The sequence below is a fragment of the Sceloporus undulatus genome, chromosome 4, assembly GCF_019175285.1.
Source record: "Sceloporus undulatus isolate JIND9_A2432 ecotype Alabama chromosome 4, SceUnd_v1.1, whole genome shotgun sequence".
Lineage (NCBI taxonomy): Eukaryota > Metazoa > Chordata > Lepidosauria > Squamata > Phrynosomatidae > Sceloporus > Sceloporus undulatus.
Window position 1 is genome coordinate 220,559,422 of NC_056525.1, and position 18,139 is coordinate 220,577,560.

General features: G+C 40.1%; 2 protein-coding genes across 3 annotated transcripts in view; one reads left to right on the top strand and one right to left on the bottom strand.

Annotated features, from left to right (window-relative positions):
- Window positions 1–18,139, bottom strand: part of STK3 (serine/threonine kinase 3) — an 881,840-nt gene that overhangs the window by 327,149 nt on the left and 536,552 nt on the right. The gene's annotated exons all lie outside the window — the stretch shown is intronic.
- The window catches only part of LAPTM4B (lysosomal protein transmembrane 4 beta), a 73,972-nt gene that overhangs the window by 40,993 nt on the left and 14,840 nt on the right, over window positions 1–18,139 (top strand). Inside the window, exons 3-5 of the mRNA XM_042464948.1 lie at window positions 1,017–1,090; window positions 2,237–2,359; window positions 9,127–9,225. Coding sequence (XP_042320882.1) covers window positions 1,017–1,090; window positions 2,237–2,359; window positions 9,127–9,225 — 296 coding nt within the window. The remainder of the gene's footprint in view (window positions 1–1,016; window positions 1,091–2,236; window positions 2,360–9,126; window positions 9,226–18,139) is intronic.

An 18,139-nucleotide genomic window follows, 5' to 3' on the forward strand; every position in this document is an offset into this window, starting at 1 on the left:
CTGAAAACAAAAGCTCACCATGTACTTATGGCTAGAAATGGGACAATATGTATGTTATTTTTACTTTTTCCCATTTCTGAATATTGTAAATCTCAACATCTTTCCATAGCAAATTGGCAATGGTCTCATCAAAAAGGTACTTAAACCCTTGCCCACCTGCCGGAGTGGCTAAATTTATTGGGAATATTTATTCCCAGCATGGAGAATATTGTATTGTCTTTCTCATTCATAAGAGATATCAAAGATGAAGATATACAGGGAAAAAAGGAGATCGTGACTTGAATTCTGTTCCCCTTGAATGCATAGGTTCATACCCAGACTTAAAGGCTAAGTACTCCAAGCTTCCTCCTGGATAAATTAATCTGTCACTGCCCATTTCTCTCCCATTTTAGTTGTTTAAATTCCAAGGTTTTTGTTGCAGTAATTAAGAACTTTGGGAATATTATGGAATATTACGGATTTGTTATGCAATGGGCTCTTGGTATCTGCTGTGTTTGGATTCCAGGACTCTCCCTCCATGGATACTGAAATCTGTGGATGCTTAAATGCCATTAAATACAGTGGTGTAGAAAAATGGTATCCTTTATATGACATGGAAAAAATCAAGGCTTGCTTTTTTGAAATATATTTTCCAGCTGTATTTTCCAGGTTGAATTTGTGGATATGGATATGGAAGTCTGACTGTATAACAAACTATCACCCCTACCTTTAATACAGGGATAAAGTGAGAATGAAAAATTCCAAGTCTTCCTTGCTGGGCCAGTTTATGGCATTTTGCACATTTGATATCTCAAAACCTGTAATTTTTTAAACAAAATTAACAATAGGGTTTTCAGCAAAATACAAGGCTTTCTGCACAAAATACAAAAATGGAAAAGGTTAAAATGTTGAGTTTTTTGCTCTTTCAGTCACATTCTTAACCATTTTTGGCTATCTCAGTGTGTTGCAATGTCCTGTTTTATCAGAGTTTGCATATATTAATTATATCTCTACCTGTGACTCATTTTTTTTTCCAGATATGTGCATTGCCACAGCAATTTCTCTTCTCATGATTCTGATCTGTGCAATGGCCACGTATGGGGCATATAAGGTAATACCATTTCATATTTTATCTTAACCAACTTGTATAAAATTAATAAATAGTATTTGTGGACAAAATAAGTGATCAGCTCAGGGAAAAATAACCCAATTGTTCTTTATAAAGTGCTTGTCATATGAAGTTGCCACGAGGATACTGTTGGAGAAGGCGTCAACATGGTGATCTACACAAATGCACACCTGCAGAGATGATATAAGTGCCTAAACCAGGGACAGGCAAATACTTCCATTTTCCTCTGTAATCCCTCTCAAAATGGCAACTAGAAATGATATCACACCATTTCCAGTTGCCATTTTGAGCAGATCTGCTGATAAAAACTGAGGTGTTTGGAAGTAGTAAAGATTCTAGGGTTTGTTTGGATCAGGTAGTGGTGCTTTTTGAGTTTTCATTCATTTGGAGGAGTTTTTGCACTGTTTTAAGCCAAATGTTACCTGAAAAAATATTCTCACCCCCTAAATTTTTTAAATTGCCTGAAGATCATTCTGAATCTGTATTATTTGAGAAACTGGTTGGAAGTTTTAAGGGCTGTAAAAGTGGTCTTCAGGGGCCTTGTGCAGCTCTCTATCCACCCCTGGCCTATCAGATTACGGTAAGAATCCCTCCCCAGGTTTCCCTGTGGGTACAAAAGCTCTGTGTATTTGCAGCCATTTGTAAAGCAGAGCATTCTAAATGATGGAGTGAGGAAAGTGTGTGGAGAACTCAACACATAGAAGCTCTTCTCCAATTGATGGAGCTGTCAGTAGCAATCATAATATACATTCTGATTTCAAAACAGGGGTGGCTAAGCCCAACAGATCCTAGAGACACTTTCTCATGTCTGGGACGCAACAGAAGCTGCATCAGCCCCAGAAGAAAGTTAGTTAAATAGTTTTAGGAACAGATATGTCCCTTTTTACCAAAATAAAGGAAGGTCTGCATGGCACTTAGGAACTTCAAAAATAGGCCACTGCTTCTCTATTTTTGTTATGTGCTCTGTGTCAATGGTATCGAGTACAATTCACCCATATATATTCTCAGGATTAGCATGTCTTTTATGTTGTGAATCATTTTCAATTAGGTAAAAAAATATGCAGTAACATATTATATATAGTTAAACACTAAGATATATCCCTCTATCTCTCTCTATTGAATATATAGCAACACGCAGCATGGATCATCCCTTTCTTCTGTTACCAAATCTTTGACTTTGCACTCAACACGCTAGTTGCTATTAGCATCCTTGTTTACCCAAGCACCATTCAGGATTACCTGCGGCAACTGGTAAACCTTTTTGTTATTCATTATTTTGTTTGTTTGTTCAAAAACTTTGTATGCAAACTGTCATCCTGTTTGGATTTCAGAATAGTAGTCAGTCAAAATTTATGTCGTCATACAGAATATGATCATCAAGCAGCAGCAAATAAAGTGGGTTTGATCCAGACTTAATTGTATTTGGAATGAGCTCATTAATATCAGTTGGATTAATTTAAGTAACTATTAGTATGCATCACTAAGCTTGGATCCAACCCAGTATGTAAAAGTATTGATAATGACAACAGTATTAATGTGCCTGGAATAATAAAAATAATTTTTGTCTGATACTGAAAAGATACTGGGATGTCTTAAAAGCAAGAATGACAGAAATCGTAGGACAATCAGGACTTTCCCTGTCATATTAGGACAGTTGGAAAGTATGTACTGTTATTTAAGAAGTTATGACATCCTCAGGTCTTTGTCTAGCCTCTTTTTATTTGGTACAAGGGTAGGAATTATGTTGCCCTCCAGACTTTTTGAACTGCAACTCTTAGCATTCCTCACCATTGGCTGAGGCTGCTAGCAATTGCAATCCAAGAATATCTGGAGAGCAACACAATTTCTACTTCTGCTTTAATGAAGGAGAGCTGCATAACACCATTTCTATTCATCTCAGTCTGTCTGGAGCAACAGAGGTGTCTACCTGTTAGTCTATGTCCTGAGTACCATAAACAAAAGTGTAGCATTTCTTGAGTACCAGCTGGTATATTCCTTTATATGCCCAAAAAATCAGATTTTACTTAGGAGTTTATGGTTTTCATTTTGACTCGGTATGTGGCAATGCTTTGCTGAAAATAGTATATGAAGATCACCTCAGGGCAGCCTCCATTCAGTCATCAGAATTGCAAAATTTAATGTGCTAGTAACAAACAAACAAGTTTATTGAATAGCCTGAGGGCCGCTTCAAAATACTCAAAACATAGTAATACAAGCAATGCCACACACACATATATATAAAATGTTAATATAGTGCACTAAATGCAATAACCACAGTACAATATATATACGTATGAATAGCCTAAACAGCTTATATACAAACTATACAAATTTAAAAATATACAATATGTACTGAAAGATATACAAATAAACAGGTAAGAATAAAAGTGTTTACACAATCGAACAGAAATGTGTAAATTAGTTACCAAGGGAAGTAAAACAGAATTAAAATGGGAGGTAGAAATAACATAAAACATCCGTCATCATATGTCAAATCTCTTCATCACCCTTACAGTTAATACCAATCATCCCCACATATCTAGATCTCAACAGTGATGCTTTATGAAGGAACTGAGCTGTGGAATAGATATTTTTGAATCTTGTCTACTCATAAAGTATGATATTCTGATGTGGGTATCTCAGAATATTGTATGTTTAATATAGGGATCAAGGTATTGGTCCCTTTCCTGTTGGTACAAATTACATCTAAACAAAATGTGTGCTAGATCCTCAATTTCGTGGTCACCACAAATGCAAGTTTGTTCATTATAAGGGATACCCTGGAATCTCCCATGTCTTACCATGGTATCAAGTTGGTCAAACCTAGCTCGTGTGAATGCCTCTCTGGCGGGTTATAGACCGCCATTAAAGTACGCGCAGAGCGCGTACTAGGGTTAGGGAGGTGCGGTGCTTCCGCACCTCCCTAATCCTAATACGCGCTGTGCGTGTAAAAAATGATGGCGGCCATTCTAGACGGCCGCCGTCATGAGGACATCACAGCCGCACCGCCTCTACACGGGGCGGCGCTGACGTGACGTCCTCGCTCCACGCCAGGGCGCCTAGGGCGCCCTTTGCGCGAACCAGGAAGGAGCTCCGTTTCGGAGCTCCTTCCTCGTTTGAGGTGCCGCTTTGCTTTGCAGCCTTCAGTCTGTAACCCGCCTCTGAGAAGTTTTGGGATCTGTATTTTTAGATAAGTTGGCATTTGAAAGGACCGTTTATATCGGCTCAACCATTTTAAATTGCCTACCCTGCTGAGGGTGGCTATATTCTTCTTCGGCTGCAATGTCCAAGATTCTCTGTCTTGCACCCTTTCTTGCTTGATCTTTCATAGTGCAGGTTACAGAGAGGCCACAGCTCTTTATAAAGTTTATCAGTTGTATAGACCATGAAGATTGCAGATGAGAGTGTAACTGTTCTAATAGGCATAATCTAGGGAGACTGCCTGGCTCCATTTCATTAATTTTGCACCAGTAATTAAACACTCTGATTTTAGCTTGCGAGTGGATAGAGTAAATTTCTAATTCAGCTCTAACAGCAGCTGCTGAGGTCCTTTTATCTACTCCCAGAATACTTCTCAAATGTTGAGGCTGGGCTAGTTCTACTACTGTGGTGGAATTTAGACCCCATACTTCTGCTGCATATAAAAGCATAGATATAACCTTAGCTTTGTATACATTAATTATTGGGGCTAAGGAGCCTGGGTAGTAGTTCTTTTGAATGCAAACACCAAGTAAATTGCCAATTATTTATTTAATTTATTTATTTAATAGGAGCCCTGGTGGCGCAGTGGGTAAATGCCTGTACTGCAGCCATTCACTCAAAACCACAAGGTTGCGAGTTCAAGACCAGCAAAAGGGCCCAAGCTCAACTCAGGCTTGCATTCTTCCGAGGTCGCTAAAATGAGTACCCAGACTGTTGGGGGCAAATTAGCTTACTTGCTAATTAGCTTAGTTGCTGTTCACTGCTATGATCTTTGGAATAGCGGTATATAAATAAAACAAATTATTATTATTATTAATTTATTTATTTATTAAAATATTTATGTCCTACTCTTTGTCAAAAGCTGGCAGGGCAACTTACTTTTAAATTCAACTTAAAACAATAAATAATTAGAAGTCGAAAAGATTAAAATATATCAAATAGTTTTTCAATTTAAAAACAGACAGCTTAAAACTGATTAAAACTAATTTTGAATGATATACTTATAATATATTTACAACCTAGATAAAATCACTTTGTCTTGAACGTTTAATAAAAAGCCAAGTTTTAACTTGGTGTGAAATATGATTCTAAAGTTAGCACCAATTGGACCTGCAGAAGGAGGGAATTCCATAACCAGGATGCCTCTGGTGACAAGGATGATTCTAGGAGTACTCCCAGACTATACACTTGCTCCTTCAGAGGAGTGCCCCCATCCAGGACAGGCAATCTACCCAATTTCCAGACCCAAGAACTACCAATCCACAGTCTTGGTGAGAGTCCGCTTCAGTTTATTCACTCTCATGCAACCCATTACAGCATTCAGGCACTGCTCCAGCACTGACTCTGATGACAAGGAGAAGCCAGGCTGAGTGTCATCAGCATATTGATGACACCTGACCCCAAAACTCCTAATGACCATTCCCAGTGGCCTTAAACAGCATGGGAGACAAGATTGAGCCCTGTGGTACCCACAACACAAGGCTCAAGGGCTGAGCAGGAGTCCCCCAATGCCACTCTCTGGAACCAATCTTGCAGGTAGGAGTGGAGCCACTGTAAAACAGTGCCTCCTACTCCCATTCCCTAGGGCCAGTCCAGTAAGATACCATGATCAATAGTATTGAAAGCCACTGAGAGATCCAAGAGGATCAAAAGGGTAACACTGCCTGAGGTAGCACTCCTTTTGCTGTTCATTCAACGTGTGTTTACTTGAGCCAGAGCAGTGATGGAAAAGGTTAGGTGCACTCAGTATGCTATCAAGAGGAGCCTTTTCAAACTCAAATGCTCTTCAATTGTATAGAACTATAACTCTTTTCATCCTCATCTAGCTCATTGGCTCTCTGGGCATGTGCTTTTATAGGAAGAGCAAAATCCTGATTTAGCAGGCTTCCATGTTAAGATGCAAAACTCAGGGCTCTATAGTGACATTTGTCCCTATGTCCCTTCTTTGTAAATGGCTTAGAATAATTAGGCACTCCTTTTTTTACTTAAAACTTGATTACTTAGAGGCATAAATTATATTCCAGAGTATCCCCAAGCCTCTTTGCTGTCATTTTTATTTATCAGTTTGTCCAGATACAAGCAACAACAGCAAACTGGTGACAAAAGAACAATATAAATAGTCACAATGCAATATTTAGCCCATTAATAGATTTTAACGTAATCTGATTTAGAACATTCTGGCTGGAGTCTTGATCCACTTAGTGTATAAATACGTAGTGTCAGACATTGTGTTAAGTGCAGTTACTGGTGCACCTAGTTGTTCTGCAAGTACCCACACAGTGATGCACCCTGTCTGAGATGGCCACAGAGACCATCTGTAATTTCATAGCACTGGTGTTCTTCAGACCAGCTCAGCCACGATGCATTGTTCTAAAGAAGAACCCTTCAGACCAAGGCATTATTTGGGCCTAGGTCACCCAAACCAAGAGGGAGGAGGAGGCCGCAGAACAGAGGAGTTAACAGAATGCTCTCCTTCTTTAGCTAATGAGATTGCTTGTGCTATCATCAACCTACCCCTTCTCCCATTACTATGTAATCTATTCCTTTCTAAAAGTGGTTGTAAGCTTTTTTTCCCCTTCACTTTCTTAAGATGGCATACATGGAACTTCCCAAATAGTTTGCCATCCTGACAAACGCCTAGATGGACACCTTCAACATATCTGGGCAGTTAATTTTTTTTGTCATTGGCAGTGGCATAAGCAGGCCCAAACAGCCAATTTTATTTAAACCCTAAAAGTGGTCAGCTTCATTGATGTTAAGCAGCATGAAGGGGTCATGTGAGTCATGTAAAAGGTGTGTCTGCTTCCAGGAAAGGCAACCCACCTTTTAAAAAAATATAAGAAAGGAGGTAGTTTTGGCCACAAAATAGCCTTGGGGGCCATTTAAGGCCACACTTTGTTCACATCTGGCCTCTGTGCAAATTTGTTTATGTTCAGCAGCAGGGCTGCCTCATGGTTTCAGAACATGCCTTGAAATAAAAGAATTCCCAGGTTCTGAAATTCCCCTTGGTCCTTCCTTTAGGGAAGGTAGCATTAAACTTGCCCTGTAGTCTGCCGTGTTTGATGCTGAGACAGCAATAGCTTAGGCTTGAGATTCACACATCTTTAAGTCAATCTGTCCCAACATAATTACTTCCGCTGTGTTAATAATCAGTAAAGTATATTAATTAACAAAGGAAGAGGGAAGGGAGGGGAGGGAAATGGCACTGACATTTTCCTTCTCTTTCAGTGCTGTGAGAGGGAGACAACTGCTTTCCTTTGAAGACAGATATGTATTCACAACAAAGCAAAAAGTGATCAAAATATAAATTTCAGTATTTAAAGAACGGAATTTTGTGTAAAGACGTTGAAAGCATTGTTGCGTAACATTTATCGCCAATCTGTTACATGCCATCTGGTGGGATTAAACAATCGGAACATTGTAGTGAATTTGCAGATGAAGAAAACGTCTTGCCAGAGCTGGCTAAAAAGAAATTCATGGAGAAGTGTATATTTGTCCTTCTTTATGCCTCTATGAATCTGAAAAAAACACCAAGGATTTAATACTATATGAGAGAAAAAAGCTCTTCCTCCTACTGCCCTTGATAATCTAAAAGATAAGAGTATTTGTGGGTACTATAAAGAAGGCGAGGGGAGTACAAGCCTGTAGGTATAAGGGTATATATAATGGATAGATCATGTATATCTTTTCTTCAAGGAATATGAGGTGGGATGTTTTTTCTTCATTACAACATTGTAGGCTGGAGCTTAACTGGGAGATAATGATAAACTGCTTTAATGGACATAGGGTCTCCATGGTGAGTAGGGGTTTGAACTAGGGTCAGCCCAGCACTTAATCTGCCACACTAATCACTATATCACACAGAGACACATATTTTAATACAGCAAACTGTACATTATGCTTTACAACCTGGGAAATTTTCAAGAGCCTCTTAAAAGTTAATGTAAAGAATAAGTTTGTATTTATTTTACTGGAATTTCTCCAGAGCGCTTTCTAATGATATTAAAGATCGGATGTGGGCTGTCAAATCATAACACTCATCTTCTGCTTTCCCATTAACTAAGGGCTTACGAATAATTCATTCACAAATTAATAATTCATGAAAAAAATTAAACTATGATTTCAAAATTGATTTCAGTGTTAAAAGCCAGTGTACATTATTTTTTGAGTAATGATTATCATTTGTTACCATTTTAATTAATTTTGGTCCTTTACGGTAATTATGATTTTTTAAATTAATGACTTAATTTTAGAAAATCCTCTTAAAGATTAAGTAATGTAGAAGCATAAGCACATTTCTGAATGATACACTGGTCATATATATCTGACATCATGCACCTGGATCATGTGGCCCTTTGGGTCTCTGTAATGGATTATCCCTGCTTTGTAGCAAGACTTCTGTATGATAATTTGTGAATTTTGATTGAGGTTCACTAGTTGGCTGAAGTTTAGTAACCAGTATCTCTGCTTGTTCCCTGATATACTTACTTGTCAAATCAGATCATTACATAGGAGTTGCAGTTTGCTTTCCTCAGCCAGGAATATTTGCTTTGTATAAATTTGGTTATTTGATTTGTATAAATTAAGGGTAATGGGTAAAAGTCCATTTCAAAATTACTAATGGCTTTGAACACTGTGGATGGTGTTAAGTGATCTGATATGCTTCATAATATTGCTGCATAGTTTAAAATAACTATTCTGAGCATGCCATGGATATATATGCAACAATACACCTTGTATATGCAACACAGCATTTGTGAGTGTGCATGCGGATATAACCCTTGATTACTAACAACATACATTTTGCCTTTTCACAGCCAGCTAACTTTCCCTACAAGGAAGATATTATGTCAGTCAACTCCACCTGCTTAGTTGTGATTATTCTTCTTTTTACAAGTATCACATTGGCTTTCAAGGTAAGCATGAACCTGTCAAGATCAAGTTGAGAAATTTGTTACATATGTCCATTACAACAGTGTTTTGTGAGCTAGAGAGAACTGAGAAAGGTGGGAATCATGGAGTAAATGTTACTTAAAAACTAGCATGGCTAACAGTAGGTCTGGTTCCACAAGGCACTGATAACCAGATGTTGGAAGAGGTACTTTTTGACTGCAACTCACAGAATCCACCAGCTTGTGTTGGCCAGATGCCATTTGTTGTTGTTTCCATTTCTGAGTGGGGATTCAAACCCTGGTCTCCTGATGTCCTCGCCCAACACTCAAACCATTATATCACACTGGCTGTACTTGCTGTCAATTATGGGAATTCTAGTCCAAGAAATAACTTTATCTAAGTGTGGTAAAATGAAGAATTTCATAGAATCATAGAATCGTAGAGTTGGAAGAGACCACTAGGGCCATCCAGTCCAACCCCCTGCCATGCAGGAAATCCAAATCAAAGCATCCCTGACAGATGGCCATCCAGCCTCTGTTTAAAGACCTCCAAGGAAGGAGACTCTATCACCCTCCAAGGGAGTGCATTCCACTGTCGAACAGCCCTTGCTGTCAGGAAGTTCCTCCTAATGTTCAGGTGGAATCTCTTTTCCTGTAGCTTGCATCCATTGTTCCGGGTCCTGTTCTCTGGAGCAGCAGAAAACAAGCTTGCTCCCTCTTCAACATGACATCCTTTCAAATATTTAAACAGGGCTATCATATCACCTCTTAACCTTCTTTTCTCCAGGCTAAACATCCCCAGCTCCTTAAGTCGTTCCTCATAGGGCATGGTTTCCAGACCCTTCACCATTTTTGTCGCCCTCCTTTGGACATGCTCCAGTTTCTCAATGTCCTTTTTGAATTGTGGTGCCCAGAACTGGACACAATATTCTAGGTGGGGCCTGACCAAAGCAGAATACAGTGGCACTATTACTTCTCTTGATCTAGACACTATACTTCTATTGATGCAGCCTAAAATAGCATTGGCCTTTTTAGCTGCCGCATCACACTGTTCACTCATGTTCAACTTGTGGTCTACTTGGACTCCTAGATCCCTTTCACACGTAGTTTCATTCAGCCAGGTGTCACCCATCCTATATCTGTGCATTTTATTTTTCCGCCCTAAGTGCAATACCTTACATTTCTCCGTGTTGAATTTCATTTTGTTAGCTTTGGCCCAGCTTTCTAGTCTATTCAGGTCATTTTGGATCTTGATCCTGTCCTCTGGGGTATTAGCTATTCCCCCTAATTTGGTGTCATCTGCAAATTTGATAAGTATGCTCCCAATTCTGTCATCCAGGTCATTGATAAAGATATTGAATAGCACTGGGCCCAGGACAGAGCCCTGTGGGACCCCACTGGTCACTTCTCTCCAGGATGAAAAGGAGCCATTGTTGAGCACCCTTTGGGTTCGGCCGGTCAACCAATTACAGATCCATTTAACAATTCCTTTGTCTAGCCCACATTTTACGAGCTTGTTTGCAAGAATGTCATGGGAAACCTTGTCAAAGGCCTTAGTGAAATCAAGATATACTATATCCACAGCATTCCCTTCATCTACCAAGCTGGTAATTTTATCAAAGAAAGAGATTAGGTTTGTCTGGCATGACTTGTTTCTCTGAAACCCATGTTGAGTTTTTGTGATTATGGAATTGCCATCTAGTTGTTCACAGACACTTTGTTTAATTATTTGCTCCAGAATCTTTCCTGGTATTGATGTCAGACTAATTGGACGATAATTGTTGGGATCCTCTTTTTTCCCCTTTTTGAAGATGTGGACAACGTTTGCCCTCCGCCAGTCTGCTGGGATCTCTCCTGTTTTCCAGGAGTTTTCAAAGATTATTGCCAATGGCTCCGATATTACATTTGCCAGTTCTTTTAATACCCTTGGATGGAGTTCATCTGGTCCCGGAGACTTAAATTCATTTAGATTAATAAGGTGTTCCTCTACTATCTCTTTACTTATTCTGTGCTGAAATTCCCCTATTCTGTCCTCTGCTCCATTATCCTCAGGTTGAGCACCCTTTTCCTTTTCTGAGAAGACTGAGGCAAAGAAGGTGTTGAGTAATTCTGCCTTTTCTCTGTCTTCTGTTAGCATTTTGCCATCTTCTCCACGCAGTGGCCCTACCGTTTAAATGATGCATGGGTCCTAAATGTCCGGAGGTCGCACCAAAGCCACACTCCATTTCTAAGCACTGGAGTGCAGCTTTGGTGCAGCTTCCGGATTCTTAGGATGCATGCATCATTTAAATAGCATACCTCCAAAGAGACCCAAAGCAGCTTTATTTTGGCAGTCTGTAACAGGCCATAGTGCTATTCCTCCTCCTTTCCTGTTTGGCCTATTTCTCTTAATAAGGTTATACCCCTCTATTTCCACATTCCAATCATGAGGCTCATCCCACCAGGTTTCAGTGATGCCTATTATATCATATTTGCTTTGCTGTACTAGGAGTTCGAGTTCATCTTGCTTATTTCCCATGCTCTGTGCATTAGTGTAGAGACATCGCAGACCATGGGTCCCTTTGACTTGCTGCCTGTGCAAGTTTTTTTGCCTCCCACTGTTGGGTCCTTGCACTTTTTTTCTTGTTTCCTCTATGTCAGTTTGACTATTTTCGCCATCCCTTTCGCCTTCCTTAATATTGTCTCCCTTCCCCTCGGAACTCAGTTTAAAGCCCTCCTGATCAAGTTCTTGAGACTGTTGGCAAAAACATTTCTTCCAACTTGCGTGAGATGCAACCTGTCCGTTGCAAGAAGTCCCTCCTCATGGAACCGCAGCCCATGATCCAAGAATCCAAATCCTTCTCGGCAGCACCATCTGCGGAGCCAGTTGTTCACATCTGCTATTTTCTTCTCCCTTCCTGGACCATGCCCTTCAACTGGCAGAAGAGATGAGATGACAACCTGTACATCCATTCCTTTCAGCTTCCTACCAAGCATCTTGTAATCCCTTTTGATGTCCTGAAGGCTGTGTCTTGCAGTATCATTAGTTCCCACGTGGACCAAAAGGAAGGGGTATTTGTCAGTAGGCTTGACCAGTCTTGTCAATCTCTCTGTCACATCACGGATCTTTGCACCTGGAAGACAACACACCTCTCGAAACATCTTGTCAGGCCTACAAATCACTGCTTCTGTACCCCTGAGCAAGGAGTCCCCCACTACGACCACACGCCTCCTCCGAGGCTTAGCAGCGACTGTTCCATCGGATGGGACTCTCAGGCTCCCCTGCTCTGTCCCTGAAGTCTGTCCATGCTGCTCTTCTTCATCCTCCTTAATAAGGGAAAGAGCTTCGAATCGATTCTCCAGCTGCAAGCTCCCAGAACAGTCCCTTCTTGGCTTACTTCTCTTTGTGACATTCCTCCAGCTGTCTGCCTCCTGTGTATGGCAAGTGACCCCTTCCACCCTAGCATCTTCCTCTGCGTGGTACTCTTCCAAGATCGTTAGTTCTGTTGTGTCCAGGAAATCCTCTCGTTCCCTAATATGCTGAAGTGTAGCTACTCTGGACTCCAGCTGCTGCACTTTCTCCTCCAGGAGTGCTACCAACTTGCACTTGGTGCATGTGAAGTTCTCCACTTCTGTTGGCAAGAAGAGAAACATCCCACAAGAGTTGCAGGTGACTGCAGCAGATCCCTCGTTGTCCATACTGCAAAGTCTTTAGTAATGACTATAACAGTCAATCTACTGGGAATACTACTTTAAAGGAATGTCCTGGCTGCTATCTTATACTTAAAGGCAAGGTTCTGTTTCAATATCTGATTCTAACCCGATGCTGCTTGAGTAGAGCTGTTGAGTTAAAGAAAATTAAAATTCTGGCGTGCAGCTCTGGAAGGTGGTATATAAAGCTAGTCTGCTAGCTCCGCCCCCTTGTGACTCACAGATGTGACTCACAGAAGCTCCGCCCCTTCAGCAACAAGCACACGGTCTCAATATGGCTGCCCAGCTGCTCCTCTCCTTCTCCTCTCTCTGGCCGGACTGTTGGATCTTAAGGTGGAAATGGAATAAAAGAGGAGACCCAGCCTCTCATTGCTCAAAACACACACACACACACACACACACAATCAGATATGTTATAAGAGAGTTGAATCAACGTTTGGGCCACACAGTGTACAGAAAACCTACACACATGGACAGATACCTACACAAGAATTCCACCCATCACCCAGGACAAAAAAGAAGCACAATAAAAACACTGGTAGTCCGAGCAAAACGGATCTGTGAACCTCGTTATGTGTTCATATGCTTTGCCTCTTTCACTGAGCTTCAAAGTTCTGGCACTGATTTATTGCAAAAGAAGATACAGAAATAGGCATATTCTGTATGCAAGTAAAAAAGTAAAAGTCCTGGACCCGTCTGTAGGGCCTTCTTCTTACATGGTTAAGATATATGTACACTTTTTAATGTGGGAAACAACTCTGCATATAGATATCTTCAACTAATTCTGTTTTTTAAAAAATCTGTTGGAAAACAGAAACTAACTTTAAAAAAAGCATAGTAACTTAACTGCATAGGCTCAGGATTCTCATGGCCTCCATAGAGGTGATTCAGGCTCAAACTGTTAGTCCCTACCTTATGCCTCAAAATGTAAGTGTAAGAGGAACTATCTCCTGCCATTCACATCTTTGAGGCTTGCCTCTTAAAGAAGGCAGTACATAACACTTTGGAAGTTTCTGCAGTCTGGTTCAAATATAATGACCTTAATTTCCGACTACATGAAGCTATTTTTTGGTCCAGGAGGGGACCTTTTTGCAACAGGATGTCAGTTGGAGGTACATACGCTCCAACTACCCTGATTTAGTAGGGACAGTACCAATTAATCCACTGTCATCACAGTTTTCCAGCTGTTTTTAAAATGTTCTCCATTTCTTTCCTTCTCTCACTTTCTCTCTTTGTCTTCAGTTTACTTCAGTTGCTGCAAACTGAGTTCAAAGTGTAAAAGTTGTTTGAACTCAACTATCTCAGTGGAGAGAAAGAAGAGGATCGAGTCTTGCATTTTCCGAGGGACTCAAGCAGAAGGAGTCTACTTCAGGCTCTCCTAGCTTGTGTGTTTGTCCTCATTCATAACATTTGACATCTTGACCATACTTAGATTTTGTTGGCCATCTGTGTCCCAGTTTTTATCTGTGAAATGTTAGAAAGTATGGGAAGCTTGACTATGAAATGTTGAGATGAAAACTATTTACATAGATTTTGCACCATCCTATGTCTCCACCTTGAACTAGTTACTTACATTGAATTGAGATAAAGGGTAAGCCATAATCTGATGAACTTGTTTAGACACATGCAGAAGTATATTCACAGCTACTGGAATTTTCTTTTTGCCTGTCAGGATTCCGCTCTAGGTAGCAGTTGCTGCTAAACTGTCATGGAGAATTCTTTTAAAGTGAATTTATTAGATACTTTCTAAACGCTTCCAGTAATGGGTTATTCCTTAGCTTAATTGTGTATGAGAGATTTCCTAGGGCTTAGAAAAAGTTGGTTTTGGACTACATATCCTAGAATCCCCTGCCAGCACTGGCATTGCACAGGTTATACGATTGGGATAGGTTTGGCATATTTGGAAGATTTCTTGAAGTTACAATCCAAAACAAATAATAACTTTACCTAGGTTTGAGTTGCCATGTAGCTTTGATTCCCTCTTGAAGCAAGGTGTTATGATGGAAATGTGTCCAGGAAACAGAATGGCATGGTTTGGTAACTGATGACTGAAGATGGGGTGAAACTGGTTGTCTAGTGGTGGGTAGCAACATATTTATCTGTCCCTAAGCCACTATCAGTGCTCCTAGTCAGCGAGGAAGCCCCAGTTTCCTTAATCATCACTAGAGACTGGTGATTATTACATGTTCATTTGCCATGTAGATTCCATACAGTGAGCTGCTAGTGATGATCCTGAGGTTAGCTAAGCATGCATAGTTGGATTTAAGTCTCATTTACCTCAAAAAAAGTTAAGATGAGCCAAACAACTATTCTGACCAAGTGATTGTGCAGTTCAGGCTGAAAGTAGGTCAGGATTATCTCATTTATTGGACTGCACTTTTGTGTTTGAAGATGGAAAAACTCTTCCAACAAACAAAAATGGGGAAAGCCAAAGCCTTTTTTTTATATATTGGGAAAATGGATTTTAGTTATATGGCCATTAAAATGTCTGTATTACTATTGTGCCTCTCACTTGCTAAGTGAAAAATACAAACTGAATACATATGTTCATTAGTTCTGGTATTCTGATTTTGAATTTGTCTTGCATAAAGCTTAAATCTGCTTTACAGATTTATGAAATCTGCCTGATGAAATGAAAGGCATAATCTAGTGCACAATTTTCATTCATCCTTGATAGAGATAGAAAATAGTACCTGCTTAAATTAGCACCAGTTGCATATGGGAAGCCTGCAGGCAGAATTTGAGTGCAATAGCACCCTCATCCTTAACAAGAGATATACCAAGATACACTGTGTCTAGTACTGGAGAAAATATGTAGTTATCTTTACTAATAACCACCGATGCCCCCATTCTCCATGGATTTGTCTAGTCCTCCTATAAAAGTCTCCCAAATTGGCATCTATCTACACTTCTTGCAGTAGGGAATTCCAGAGTTTATGCATTGCATGATAAAGAACTTTTCCTCACATGTCCTGAATGTCCTGTCCTTCATCACTTCATAAAAGAACTGGCAGAAACAATATCAGAACCACTGGCAATAATCTTTGAGAAATCCTGGAGAACAGGAGAGCAGTCTGGACTGGAGAAGGGCAAATGTTGTCCCCATCTTCTAGAGAGAGAGAGAGAGAGAGAGAAAGGACCCAAATAATTACCACCTAGTCAGCCTGACATCAATACCAGGGAAAACAATTCAAACAAAAACAAACAAACAGCTTCATTTATATACTGCTTCATACCAAACTACCAGTGCCTAGCCAGACTAATCTTATTTCTTTCCCTTTTTTAAAATAGTCATAAGCTTGGTAGAGAATCACCTATTGTTGTTAATAAGTCCTGTTTTGTTGTGTGATCAATTTCCTGCTAGACTCTAGCACAGAATCTTTCAATTTTTTCCCCTTCTTCTGCCTCTGTAGTTGGAAAATTAATGTGCATTTTGGTTATATTAATGGCTTTTCCATGAAGTCCTATTGATATTATTTGGTCAGATTTTGCATTATATCCTTTGACTGCTTTTGTTACATCTCTGCCCATTATAAATGCCACCACATTTCTTCTTAGATTTTCATTTCCTCGCTAAAACACTGTGAAAATTATGTGACTAAAAATAAATCCCATTTCTGTCCAGTTTAGTTCTGGACACCCCAAAAATCGCAGTGTTTATATGTTCTGTTTCTTGTTTTATTATGTGTAGCTCACCCTGATTTATGCATCTCACATTCCATGTTTCTATAATATGCGTTGTGCAGCTTCAGACTTTCCTTTCACCTTTGAGTACATCAACAGCTGAACATCCTTTTGGCTTGAGTCCAGTTGTGTCATTAGCCATAGCGCTACTCTTAGTTGTCCTCTATTCTCTGTTACTCAAGTAGCTCACTGAGTGCCATCTGACCTGGGAGTTTCATCTTCTAGCATTATCTCTTATTTCATTTTGGGTTGTCTCATCATAGAGTTTTTAAGGCAAAAGACATTGAGAAGGGATTACCGTGCCTCCTTCTTGTGGTACTAACGAGTATTAGCAATGATACCACTGCCATTTTCCTTCACAATCCTCCACCAGCATCATCCCCCGCTACCTGCTGCTACCCAGTAGCTTTTTGGCACATTTAATCTGGGGATTAAATGGGGATAAAAACAGGGAGTAAAATGCATGATCTCCTGGCATAATCACACGATCACACTGAAGATTTTCAGACACATCACGCTCATCCAGGACTTATCCCATGAAGATCCAGGAATGCTCCAGCAACAAACCATTCACAGGGAAGTCCCAGGATAAGACCTGGATGAGTGCGACATCATCTGAAAATCTTCAGCACGATTGTGCTGGGAGTATGTCTTTTACTCTCTGCTTTTCCCCCTATCTGGTAATCTCCTGGGTCTCCTGCAAAAGCATGTCTGACATGGGAGAACCTACCAGCCGCATTGCTGCTATTAGCATAGCCTCTTGCCTCACAGAAGAATGCAATCCTACCTGGAAAGATAGTGCCATCGTACTTTACATAACCAGATAATTATGTTTGATCATCTTGGTTTTGCATGTCCTTTTAACTTTTCAATATGTTTTTGGAACCCAAAATTTAACACAGTGAGGAAGGCAGTATTCCCATCCACCTCCACCGCACCCCCCCCCCAATCCTCAATATGATGCTTTGCTAACACAGCCTGAAATAGGATTAGCTTTCTTTGCAACAATATTGCATTGCTGACTCATTCTATTTGTGAGGTATAATCTCCAGTATATTTTCTCAGCAGGGCTATTTTTAAGCAATTGACAAATCCCCCCCCCCCCCCCCCCTCATTCTTTTTTTTTTTGATTATATTCCTTCCCAACCCCACCCAATTTTCTGCCATCAGCAAAGGTCACAAGGTGTGCACACTGAAAACTTTTTTTTTAAATGAGTATAAGTTGTCAGTTAGTAGGTGCTCCTGCTTAGGGGTGCAAAGGATTATTGTGTATTCTTCTAAAGGGGGGCAAGAGACAATTATCCTCTTTAAAGTGTATCTATGTTACTTTTAGGACTGATAAATTTGATTTTGTCACCATTAATGATCCAAATAGTGAATCCCTGCTCAACGTTAGTAGTCTTTTAAAGCCTTGTAAAACCAAACCACTGGATCCCATTAATCTTTGGCAGGCAGCAGGCACTCCTTTGTGGTTTCCTGTACATGAAGAGCTTTTATGTTGGGCCATCTTGACTTTCTCCTGCGGCATTCTTTTCTTGTTGTTGTAATTCTTCCACCAGATTTC